The sequence below is a fragment of the Arvicola amphibius genome, chromosome 2, assembly GCF_903992535.2.
Source record: "Arvicola amphibius chromosome 2, mArvAmp1.2, whole genome shotgun sequence".
NCBI classification, from domain to species: Eukaryota; Metazoa; Chordata; class Mammalia; order Rodentia; family Cricetidae; genus Arvicola; species Arvicola amphibius.
Genome location: NC_052048.2, coordinates 183897882 through 183910662, shown reverse-complemented (window position 1 = coordinate 183910662; position 12781 = coordinate 183897882). Strand labels below are relative to the sequence as shown.

General features: G+C 40.9%; 1 protein-coding gene across 4 annotated transcripts in view; it reads left to right on the top strand.

Moving 5' to 3' along the window:
- The window catches only part of Dgki (diacylglycerol kinase iota), a 454067-nt gene that overhangs the window by 317930 nt on the left and 123356 nt on the right, over positions 1-12781 (top strand). The window contains exon 22 of one of the 4 annotated variants that reach the window (XM_038320432.2): positions 9311-9336. The exons of the other annotated variants lie outside the window; for them this stretch is intronic. Within the exon in view, the coding sequence (XP_038176360.1) occupies positions 9311-9336 (26 nt within the window). The remainder of the gene's footprint in view (positions 1-9310; positions 9337-12781) is intronic. 4 annotated transcript variants of the gene reach the window in all.

The following is a 12781-nucleotide window of genomic DNA, read 5'->3' as shown; positions in this document are numbered from 1 at the left end:
GGTAAGTATTGTCTCCTGGGCAGAGTGGCTAGTAGCTTCTCCTAGAATCAGAGAAGGATGAGTCTATGATGATCAGGTAGGCAAATCTTCAGGAGAGGCAGCAATGATTACCATAGTAACTGTGAGAGAAGAAATTCAGGGATCTTGAATCACAGGAGTCTAAAATCTAACAACTGAAGTCAGTTTGGACTCAAATAAAAACAAAGATAGGAGAGGATAACATTTGCTATGCATCAGATGCACTATTAAGAAGTTTTATGTGCATCATTTCCAGATAATTGATGCTGTTTGGATGCCTATAATGCATCATGCATGCCTCCTCAGTATATTGGTTCAGACTAATGGTATCAGGACCACACTCTAATTAGACTATTTAGGCATCTGCGCTAATGGAATTTTCTTGGTAAGCGAGTTAAGGGAGAATGCCAGGAATGTTTGTGTTGGAATCTCAGTTGCAACCCTGGCAGGGTAATTTAATTTTTCTGATGATCAAATCTCTCATCTCTAAAATGAAAGTATAATTGCAGCCACATAGAGTGCAGGGGGTTAAATGTCTAATCTCGTCCATAAGCCCCTGGTGTTGACCCTGGCACATTACCACGCTCTGCAAATCTGCAAATGTAGGCACGGTGAGGGGAGGCTGCGCTTGATAAAGAGCTTCACTGCCAGTCCTCACATTGCCCACGAGTCTGCAGGTTCAGAAGACAGTCTCACCTCAGGCAAACTGTATAGCCTCCCTCCCTCCAATTCACTTTCTCACCTTCCAGAGAAGCCTGGAGGACACTGATATAGTCACCCTGTAGCGGGTTGGTTTTAGGACCCCTAGCCTTCCTTATTAAAAGTCACAGCTTTTGTCCTCTTAGTAACAGGATTTTGTGTATGGTCTGGGCATCTCTTTCCCGGATGCTCTAGATCATTAATCAGTTTGGCACCAAATACAGTACAAACATTATAGAGATAATTACGATAATGGATTTTAAACAGGATAGTGCAAAAAAAGAAAAATCTATACAAGTTCACATATCAATCTGGGAGTTAAAGGATGGGAGTGTTTTCCTCTACAGGGAATTGATTAACTTCTGTGACTTGGAAATATTTGGTATTTGAATTCTCAGAACAGGAACCCTCAGATATGGGGGTGTGTTAGTCAGGGTTCTCTAGAGCCTCAGTCCCACAAGGGGAGGGCAAGCAGGCAAAGGAGGAACCCTCCCTCCTTCCATTGTCCTTGGTCTTCCAGCAGAAGGTGTGACCCAGATTAAAGGTGTGCCTTCCAGCCTCAAGGTCGATCTGGATCACAAGTGTGCCTTCCATTTCTGAATTAGAGTTAATTCCAAATATAGTCAGACTGACAACCAGGATTAGCTACCGCAGGGGGCAACTATATCCTGCATGATAAGATGGTGAGAAGAAAGTGTAGCGGTACTCATTAAGTTACATTTATTGCGTCTACCTGCCTGGCAGTGTGCTGGAGTGGTAAGATGCTTAGCCCCTTGAAGCATTCAGCGCTGTGATCGTATGTGATCATTTGACCAGTTGCTCATGATTTTCATTCCCCTGCTCTGAGTTCAGTTCAGCGCATCACCTGGCATCCCTCTCTGACACTTTTATTTGTTAATTTTATTTTTAAGTTACCATTTAAAGTAACAGGTTTTCTTACGGCATTCCCATACAAGCCTACTTCTGATTGACTCCCTCTACTTCCCACTTCTGTCTTTCATTTCCCTTCTCTGACGCTATGCTTGTACCCTGCCATTCCTGGTACTCAGGTTTCCACGTTCACAAAATAATGTGTTCTGTTGACCTTCCCACTACCCCATTCCTCTGCCACGTGCCCCTTTCTACGTTCATGTCCTTTGTTCACACTTCCACATAAATATGCATACATGAAAAATAGAAGTTAGCCTCTTTATATGAGAGAGAACATGCAGTGTTTATTTTCTTGGGCCTGAGTTACTTTTATCAGTTTAGTATTCTATCAGCTCTCTTGAAAACACTGTGAACTTTTTATTTGATAATGATTTGAGGTTCGTGAAGTTGCAGAGACACCACAGGTAGTCCCAACTTGCCATTACCACCATACATTTCCCAAGGATTAGTGTTTTATTATGTGTGATTAACTATTATTAACTCCTAGACTGCCTGTCCCAGGGTCCAGCCTAGGGTACTACCTCTACTGAACCTGGCATGCCTACCAGTCTCCTCCAGACTGTTTCTTAGACCCGCCCCTAGTGATCTTGATGAGACTGGCATATGACGTCCAGTGGAGTATCCTCTGGTCTGGGTTTCCACACTGTTTTACACAGTTTGATCAGAATAATGAATGACGGGAAATAATAATAGCACAGGCCCATTATCTTAGGACTCATCTGATAACTACAGGCTGGGGTTAAAGGTGTGTGCCAAAACTGCCCAAGTTGGCTGAGCCACATTTAAAAGGGGAGAAGATGGGTCCCTGAAGTGTTCATTGTTCCTACTTGCCATGTTTGACTGTGCTTGAACTCAGTACACGGAACTGGCAGAGCAAGTCAATCATCATGCGTTGATGCTTTTGACAGCTTCATACATGCATCAGCTGTGTCCCACATACCGTGCTGGGCTTTGACAGGTATGACTAAGACATCTCACAGGACAGTATAAGCCATTCAATATGACAGTAGATTTTCAGCTCAGAGGTTGCATCCAGAGAGGTTTTGTGTTCTTGTGTCCCAGAACAAGTAATTGAACAGACACATATCACTGTAGCAGAAGCAGAGACAGTTTGTTAGGAGATAGTACACCACTAAGAGGTGGTGAGCAGGCTAGAGCAGAGGCCACTTCAGTGGCCTCACCATACCATAGAGTGTTGCCGGATACTGTTTGTTTGTTCCCAGCTGCCCAGACCCAAAATAATCACACAGAAACTATATTATTTGCAATACCATTTGGCCAATAGCGCAAACGTATTTCTAGCTAGCTCTTACATCTTAAATCAAACCATTTCTGTTATTTTATATTTTACCACAAGGCTTGTGGTTTACCAGCAAGGTTCTGGTGTGTCTGTTTCTTGCAGTGACTACATGGCATCTCATTGACTCTGCCTTCTTTCTCCCAGCATTCTATTTAGTTTTCCCACCTAGCTCTATTATGTTGGCCAAAACGGCTTTATTCATTAACCGATAAAAGCAACACGCATACGGAAGGACTTCCTACACCAATACAGTACAAGTTTTCTGGCTTATTCTTGTAATACTGGCTTTTCATTGTCTACTCCCTCTGTATGTAGTTCTGCATATAATTCCGTGTATCTTGTATCTCACTAGCATCTTAAGTTCTACCAAGGGTGTACATTTCAGTATTATAGTGATACATAAGTTACTCTCTGGAGTACCAGTGGCACCAGTTTGCTTAAGTTCAGTTTTTCTCTTTCTCAACTTTTCCCCCTATGTTTATTTCATAACACTTCCTATGAGGCATTCAAGGCTTCATTCTCTGGCCTGCCCTCCTGTCTCAAAAGAATCTATACTGAGCTCTTACTATAAGTAAACATTGTTTGAAAAATGAAACAAAATAAAACAGAAATATTCTGAGAATTGTTTTAATTTTTCTGTCTGTTTTAAGGAGTGGGTGAGCTTTGGAAACACTGAGTGCCTATTTTCCTATCAAGTATCCTATAAATAATGAATGGAAGAGATAAACTGTATTAGTATAAGAATGAGAAAAGCAATTCAGACTCCAAGCCATGAGATTATGGTAATGACTGATCTTTAGACTTCAGTTTCTCTATCACCTGAATGAGTGACTGAGTAATTCTTAAACAAAATATAATACAATAAAAGTCTAGAAATTACATTAGACTTAAAAGTTTTTCCTCTGAAGTATTATTTTCTTGGTATATTTTAAAGCTCCATAGAATATGAGTATTAATAAATTGTGTAAGTCTATTCTGCTTCAAGATTTTTCTAAAAGATGTTTTTTCTTATCAACTTTTTTAAATCTAAATTTAATCCCCCCCTCATTTAACAAGTTGACATTAGGGCTGCTCTCCCTCCCTCTTCCTCCCTCCGTCCCTCCCTTCCTCCCTCCCTCCCTCCCTCCTTCCCTCCCTCTCTCCCTTCCTTCCTTCTTTGTTTCCTTTCTCCCTTTCTTTCGTCCTTCCTTCCTTTTCCTCTTTCCGCTCTTCTTCCTCTTCTTCTTGCTTCCTTCTTGTTTTAATTTTTAGCTATTTGATTGTAACGGGGAGGAGAACAGATGGCTGGTGTCTAGAAAAGGACGGAGAATGAATGGAGGAATTTTCTCTCCTTAGTAAGACAGTACAGCAGGCAAGCATGCTGATGGGACCAACCACTAAGAAGAACAGAATGCAAGGGAAACAGGGCCAGCTGCTGGGGCAGTGCCTATGGGTGAGGGATGAGATGGATCTGTGTGCAATGAGGGTGTGGGGAGGGCTTGAGCAGGTCCTCCAGGGAGGAGTGAAGACGTGTGTTCTAGTGGATTGGTAGTTCCTATAGTAGGGATAAGTTCTATTTGTATTAATTTAATGTTTTCAATAAAATATAAAGTTTTGCTGTCAGGTACAGTAATGAAGAAGGGGATCCCTGTTCTAGAAGAGACAGGAAGGTTTGATGTAGCCCAAGTGACAGTTGAGACAAGCTGGGTACAAACAGAATTGCTGTGTACCACTGTAGAAATGGAGAATTGAATTGACTGGTCATTCAAAACTGCCTAGAGCTTTGCTCTATTAGCAGTTAGCAATGTTAAGTCCCAGACAAGACAGCTGGTCCTAAACTGCTGCTAATAGCATTCGGCCCATCATTCATTATTAATTAGAATGTGGACTCTGGAAATAAGAGAAATCCTGGTCGTACATTCCTAAGCCCCATTCACACCAGTGCCTTCCCTTTCTATTGGCTTAATCTTGTATGACATTCTCACAAGAGAATGGTTGACTTTTTCTGCATAATACTAGTGTAGTGCATTTACTTGTTAGAGACACTGTGACCAAGGCAACTTATAGAGGAAAGAGTTTACTGGGGGATTGCAGTTCCAGAAGCTTAGAGTCTATGACCATCATGGCAGGAAGCATGGCAGCAAGCAGGCAGGCCCTGCTGTGGAAGCAGGAGTTGAGAGCTTACATGTTGAGGCAATAACCATAAAGCAGGAAGAAAGAGAGCTAAATGGGAATGACGTGGGCCTTTAAAACCTCAAAGCCCGCCTCCCGTGACACAACTCCTCCAACAAGGTCATACCTCCTTATCCTTCCCAAACAGTTCCACCAAATGGGGACTAGACATTCAAATACACGATTCTGTGGGAGCCATTCTCATTCAAACAATCCCTCAGATTGACAGCCAGTGAATGGAAACCTACATGGTAGTTGGTTTCTCTCTGGAAGCTTTTTCCTAAGATGCTAGTGTGAAATTATTACTCTTTCATTTGTCATCTTACTGTGAAAGTTGTGCAGTAGACACTACAACTTTGTAACCAATATATTAAAAAATAAATAACAACATGCATAATGCTTATTTGTTTGGGTCTTCCTACTATACAGAGGTCTGTTGCCACATACAGCATTGCAGGGAGCCTTGAAGCATTGTCTCTTACAGCGTCACCTTGCAGAGAAAGAATTTTAACAAAATATTTTTTTCTCTCTGCCCCCTTTGCAGTTCAATTTGTAGCACATATTTAGATTCTTCTTGAATACATTTGTGCACACTGATTGAGAAATGTGCTATTTTAAGAATCTTTGGGGTCACCGTTCTTGTTTGTAGTTTGGGGGCTCCCTGGGAAATACAGTCTGAGTTTTATATACAGGAGGCTCACTGGGTTAGTGGTGTGTTCCCAAGAGAAACCCACAGATGGCCAGGGTAAGGAGCACATATTGGGCAGGGTGGGAAGCTGAGATATGATGAAGTAGTGGCAGATGATTCTCATAGAGGCCTTTGGACATGGATCAGCCTGTAGACTTACTTCATAGGAGGCCAGTGTCACTGCATACTGAATAGTCTCCTGTATATCGGGGATAAACCTTGAATAAAGCAACTTCCTTCCTGGAGGGAGACTCAGACATGAGTTATACCGAGTTATACCTGGAATTCCAGAGACTAACGGGGCTGATCTTGAGGGGGACACTTCATGTCTAGAAACACTATGCTGGCTGTCAGAACATAATGTATAAAGTAATGTGTGAAGGTACCAACCACACAACAGAATCCTTGAGTCTGTTCATCTTTTATCAACTGGATAAAGCAGATATATCTAGAATTGTTTTGTATCCTGGGTTCAACTTACCTGAGAACTAGTCCCTAGATTTCCTCTGTGTTTTTAGATTTTTAATTAGATTTTTTTATTTATTGGTGGGTGGCAAAGTTGACATATGTGTCATAGTGGGCATATGAAAGTCAGAAAACAATGTGCAGGAGTAGGTTCTCTCTTTTCCTCATGAAGATTCAAGGGAGGGAACTCTGGCTTGAAGACAGTAGATATCATTTCCCACTCAACCATCCCTCTGTCCAACTCTGTATGTTTTTAATCTGGCTTCCTTACCACCCAGGAAAACAAGACCAGACATCACTTTCTTAAGAAACCAAATCAGCAGAATAAAATATAATACAAGCGAATGCTGGCCTTACCTTATATTTGCTTTTGGCATGAACTCTTACCAAACTCAACATTCTTTATTTGCATTTTGAGGTATTACAACCTAAAATCAAGGAAACCTAAATTCCAGCCATGATTTCTACTCACACGCCATAGTCAGTAGATACAACTTCAGTCAGAATTTCCTTCTCAACACGATGGGCATTTCTTCTGTAGGCATCAAGTTAATTGGTAATGACAGTGAATTGAACAGAGCCAGGCACAGAGATGTGTGTGATACTCTGAAAATAAGCTCTTTGCAGATTGACTCAGAACCACAAATTGATGTGCCAGTTATGTGGCTTGAGCCCCAGACCACACATGGCTCAAGCCCCAGCCCCATCCCAGTTCACAGGGGAGGGAAACACTGTTTATTAGCATCTGATGGTTACAGCCTTTTTCCAGCAGTCACCCAAGAGCAGAAAGAGAGGCCTCTGTAGGGTGTCAGCTGCCCTGTCCCACATCTCAACACAGCTCTCTGCTACTAATTTGTTTACTCTCTTTGCTTCCAGAAAGAGACTTGAGGCCTTGTCATTAATTTTCTGCACGTGTCCCATCAGTTCAGAAATTCAGAGCCACGTGACTAAGTCTCCAGCATCTACTCTGTGGTGACCTTGGCTGTCCCTATGCAGGGTAATTGATGAGATGATGTTGAAATTGTGAAAGCGATTTGGACCAGTGTGTCTGTGATCACCATCATTTTATGCATTTAAATTTTGGATGCAGTAATGAATCACTATTTTAGGAACTTCATCTGGAGTTTCCACATTTGTTTGCCTGAGTTTGGCTCTGGCCTAATTATTCCCATGTCACAGTTAAGGATCTGCTGTCTCCCTCCCAAAGCACTTGAGGGCTAGCAGTACAGTGTCAAGAATGGCTGTTCCATATAGCTGAGAAATTTGCAAATACAAGTTTCTTGATGGAGTACTCAGGGGAAAACAACAACAACAAACAACAGCAAAAACCCAAAAACAACTTACACTGGTGCAGGAGAATTGTCTGTATTCTGTCAATTATATCTTAAACAAACGCTGATTGGGTGGTAGCCAGGCAGGAAGTATAGGCAGGAAAACCAGACAGGAAGTAGAGGTGGGGCAATGAGAACAGGAGTATTCTGGGAAGCAGGAAGCTCCCTCGGCAGTCCTGCCCAGATCACGGAAGAAGCAAGATGTGATCTCCCCCGCTCAAAAAAGTACCAAGACATGTCGCTAACATATGCTAGAATAATGGGCTAATATGAGTTATAAGAGCTAATACAAAGCCTGAGCTAATGGGCCAATCAGTTTATAATTAATATAGATCTCTGTGTAATTTTTTGGGGGGTTATCGGCTGTGGGAGCTGGGCAGGACAGAAACCCCAACCAGCAAGCTCTCATGTTACATTACACTGTGTTCAAGTGCCCATTGTTCAGGTGGTTATCGGAACTCACAAAGACTTTTTATCAGATTTAACACTGGATGTCTTACTTCCTTTTCTGTTGCCATGATGAAACACCCTAATGAGAACATCTTAGGGAGAGAGGGTCCATTTTAGAACACTGCTCTTAGTTACAGTCCATCATTGTTGGGATTCACAGCAGCAGTGATTTGAAGTCATACCCAGAACAGGGAGAATGAGTACATGCATGTTTGTGCTCAGCTTGCTTTCTCCAATTTCTGGAGTTGAGAACACATGCCTAAGGAATGGTGCCACCCACAGTCTTCCTACCTCAGTTAAATGAACTGAGATACTACCCCCACTGAGACAGGCAGAGACCTTGCTTCTGCGTGATTTTTGATTCTGACAACACCACTTACCGAATGTGAACTTCAAGGGATTGCCCATCATTTTATTGAGCTCTAATTTTCATTATGGTAGCAGGAAACCTTATTTAAATAGGAGATAATAAACCAAAAGTAGTGGTTTTGCATTATCATGGTAGACTTTAAGTCTGAAAAAAAATATTAAGACTATTAAGTCTTATCATTATAAAAATAAAATAACAATAATAAGACTATAAAGTTTTAAAATGATTCAACCTCATAACGTTTAACCTGAACGCTTGGTCTTTACTGTCTAGGGGAAGAAAGAGACATTTGAGATTTAGTGCTTGTTGTCTTCCCTGGATTTCCCCTGAAAATATAAAAAACCACATTCATCAGAAACACGGGGGAAAACCAGAAAAAAAATGCAGTGTAAATAATGCCCATCGCTGGGCTTCTATTTGAATCTGTTCATCTTTGTCCAGGAGCTGAGATTGGGACATCTCTTTCATTCCTGGGGTTTTACTTCCTCACATCTGTTCTTCTGTGTACCTTGTGCAGTGTGATGGCTTGGAAAGAGGAAATTAAAGTGTCTACTGGCGGCTAACTCCAGAGATGTTGCAGTATGGGCAGCAGGCAAAGAGGTGTTCAGGGAGGTCTAGGGCTCTTTTCCTCCTTCCCCTCCCTCTGATATTTGCTCGGCAGCCATTAGAATGTTTTTTTTTTTTTTTTTTTTTTTTGCCATTTCTATATATAACACAAGAGCCGTATGCTTATGTTTGGGCTATTCTCAGCCTGCCTTAGAAGTGGTCTTGTCATCCACCGTCATTCATGCCTACAAGATTTTTTTGTAACTCTCTGGCACCGTTTTCCCTCTGATGCCTGTGCTGCCCTCCTGCCCGTTCCTCAGCACGGCTGGAGCTTGAAGCAGATGCACTCCCCAGTCACACAGCCATTCCAGAGTGGCTTTGCTCTCCTGTTTCTCTCCCCCTGATCAGTTGGTCGAGGAGAAGTTCTTAGATTTTGTGGCTCCCTCCTCCCAGGCGTCACCCTTACTCAGGTCATTCATTGCAGTCAGTTTCCAACTCACCATGGGGTACTCTTCTTGTCTTCCATAAAACTGTCTTTTGTATTACTGGCAGTGATTTAGGTAAAATTTTGTCACAGACAAAGATGGGGAACTTTCTGAAGCCCTGGGATAAGCATGCAGGATGTTGGTGGGAAGTCGGACAGTGTGATAGCCCTGGGTGGTGGTTTGAATAGGTATGGTACCAATAGATTCATATGTTTGAATGCTTTGCCAATAGGGAGTGGCACCATTTTGAGGTGTGACCTTTATTATTATGATGATGATTATGATTAATTTTTCGAGACAGGGTTTTGCTGTAGTTTTAGAGCCAGTACTGGAACTAGCTCCTGTACACCGGGCTGGCCTTGAATTCACAGAAATCAGCCTGCCTCTGCCTCCTAAGTGCTAGGATTAAAGGCATGGGCCACCACCACCTGGCAAGGTGTGGCCTTTTTGGAGTAGGTGTGGCTTTGTTGGAGGAAGTGTTTTACTGTGGAGGAGGGCTTTGAGGTCTTATGAACTCAAGTCTGGCCAGTATAATGCAGTTGCTTCTGCCGCCTGTGGATCAAGATGTAGAACTCTCAGATCCTGCCCCAGCGCCATGCCTGCCTGCATGCTACCATAAAGATAATGGACCAAACCTTTGAAATTGTAAGCCAGCCCCAATTAAATGTTTTCCTTTTTAAGAGTTGCCATAGACATGGTGTCTCTTCGTAGCAATAGAAACCCTAACTAGGACTCTAATTGTATCATATTATCAGTAATTCAAATTTATACTACCAGTAGATTATGAGGTAAGGGCTCTCTTTCATAATTATCACATCTCAGTGGTGTTCAGGACTGTTCAGATCTCTCTTCCAACTGGTAAGGAAGGTTTACATTTCAACGTGTCAGAGAAAGAAATTATCATTGTAAGTTTGCTTATGTAAATGCTCTACAAAATAAAAGTTCAGAGGACACTGTCTAAAGTTTAGTCAAACTAGGAATGTTAAAGTTGTCATTGTCAGCATAGATTTATAACTTTCATCTTCTGTTAAAAACCTGTTGACATCCACTCATCCTTGTTTGCTTGTTTCTGGTATTTATTTATTTTATTTATTATGTATGTGTGTGCATATGTGTGTATGTGCGTGTGTGTGTGTGTGTGTGTGTGTGTGTGTTTGAATATGTAGCTGGAGATTCCTCATCCTGCCCAGTACTGCAGCTGCTTTTAAAATAACCACCCAGAAGCATACTATTAATTACAAACTGTTTAACCTATTAGCTCAGGCATATTATTAACCATCTCTTATACTTTATATTAACCCATTTCTATTAGTCTATATTTTAACAAGCCACAAGGCTCATGGCTTATTACCTCACATCTTTCTTCCCTGGTGACTGCAGGTGTCTTCCCGACTCCTCCTTCTTTATTCCTGTATCTCTGCTTGGATTTCCTGCCTGGTTCTATTCTACCTGACTATTGGCCAAATCAGCCTCTTTTTATGGTAAATTAATGATAATAAAATATTCCCAACATATAAAGAGACATCCCACTTCATTTCCCCTTTCCTGTCTAATCAAAAAGGAAGGTTTTAACTTTAACATATTAAAATTATGTATAACAAAATGGTTATTGAAAGAGAATTACAGTTACAGTATTTAGTCTATTTGTATTTGCAAAATTAAAGACAATACTCTATCACCTATCCTATCTTTGTGAGACTAAAATTTTATATCTAATTTATCTTTTATCATAACTGAGGAAAAATATAATTACAACTAGTTAGCCTTCAACTCCATCAAAGACCTCAGAAGGACATAAACAAACAGAAAGTGCATTTTAAGTAACTTTCAAAATTCTAGAAATGGCAAAGATATCTGGCTGCCTGGACATTTACTCAGAGTTCTTCTGTAATTTTGGAGCATCCATTTTCAGCCTATAGGCCAAGAGTGTCTGGCAGACTTCTCAACAAAGCAGGAAATTTGAAGCTATCCTGCCTCTACTGGCAGTTTGTCAGTCACTTCTCTCTGTGTCCTGCAGAATGTCTGGCAGACTCTTCCATGAATCAGGAAACCTGAAGACTGTTCCATCTTGTTTTGACAAGTTCAATAGTCACTTTTCTGTGGGTCCTACATGTCTAGTTTGTACAACATACTGTCAAGCAGACCAGGCAAGAACAGTCTTGCCCAAATGGCTAGCTTTGCCACATTGAAAGCAAACTCCGTAAGGAGCCTCTTCGATGCCCATCGTCCTCTTGAAGTACTTGGTGCTGCTAGGAGCTGACACATCTCACTGTCAAGAAAAGTCTAAGTTCTTAAAACATTTTAAATGCCATATTTTGTAGGTGATGAACTGTTTGAAGATTACCTATATACCTGAAATATACCTCTGCATATCTAGAAAACCTAACTAATATGACTATAAGTATGATTATTATAGATGACTATTAATTTGTATTTCTTAACTATACATTACATTTTATTTTTTATTTATTTATTTTTTTTCTTTTTTCCTTTTTTGGTTTTTCGAGACAGGGTTTCTCTGCAGCTTTTTTAGAGCCTGGCCTGGAACTAGCTCTTGTAGACCAGGCTGGCCTCGAACTCACAGAGATCCGCCTGCCTCTGCCTCCCGAGTGCTGGGATTAAAGGCATGCGCCACCACCGCCCAGCTTACATTACATTTTAGATGAGCTGTATAAACATAATACCTTAAACAAGAGTAGAAATATACATATAACAAAATTGACTTTAAATTTGTATAAATATGCAAAATCCTTTAAACAAGAATAGAAGAAACATATATACAGTGCAACAGAATTAACTTTAGATTTTATCACTATACCAAAATCCATGTCAATGCAAAATATCTGAGATTAAAAGTCAGCTTTTTATCCTATGTTTCTATATTCCCCTGAAAATATCAAACACCCATAACTTACCAAAGACCATCCATATTCCCCAAAACTCTTGAAACTGTGGATGTTGTTTTCTCCAAACTGCTTCCTGCTGTTTGTGGGCAAAATATTTTTAGTGTCCCTGATAAAATTTTGAGATAATGACCAAGTCCTGGGAGGAGCAGTGACAACCCTTTCTGGATAGACAGCACCTGTTAAGTTTCCAGAGTCTCCCTTGATGAAAGCTGGTCCATCTTCACCTGGAACGAATCCATACCTTTTGCTTCCTGTGGAAACAAAAGCAAAACCGCTTCTCCAAAGCAATGTATCTTTTAAGTTCCATTTTGCAAATATGTTTTTTTGACTTATGTTTTAAAGCTAAGGCATTTTAAAAGTATTTAAGTTTATATATTTTATCAGTCTCTCTTTCAGTCCCATGACTCTCAGCCACTCTCTCTTGTCCATCAGCCATCAAAAA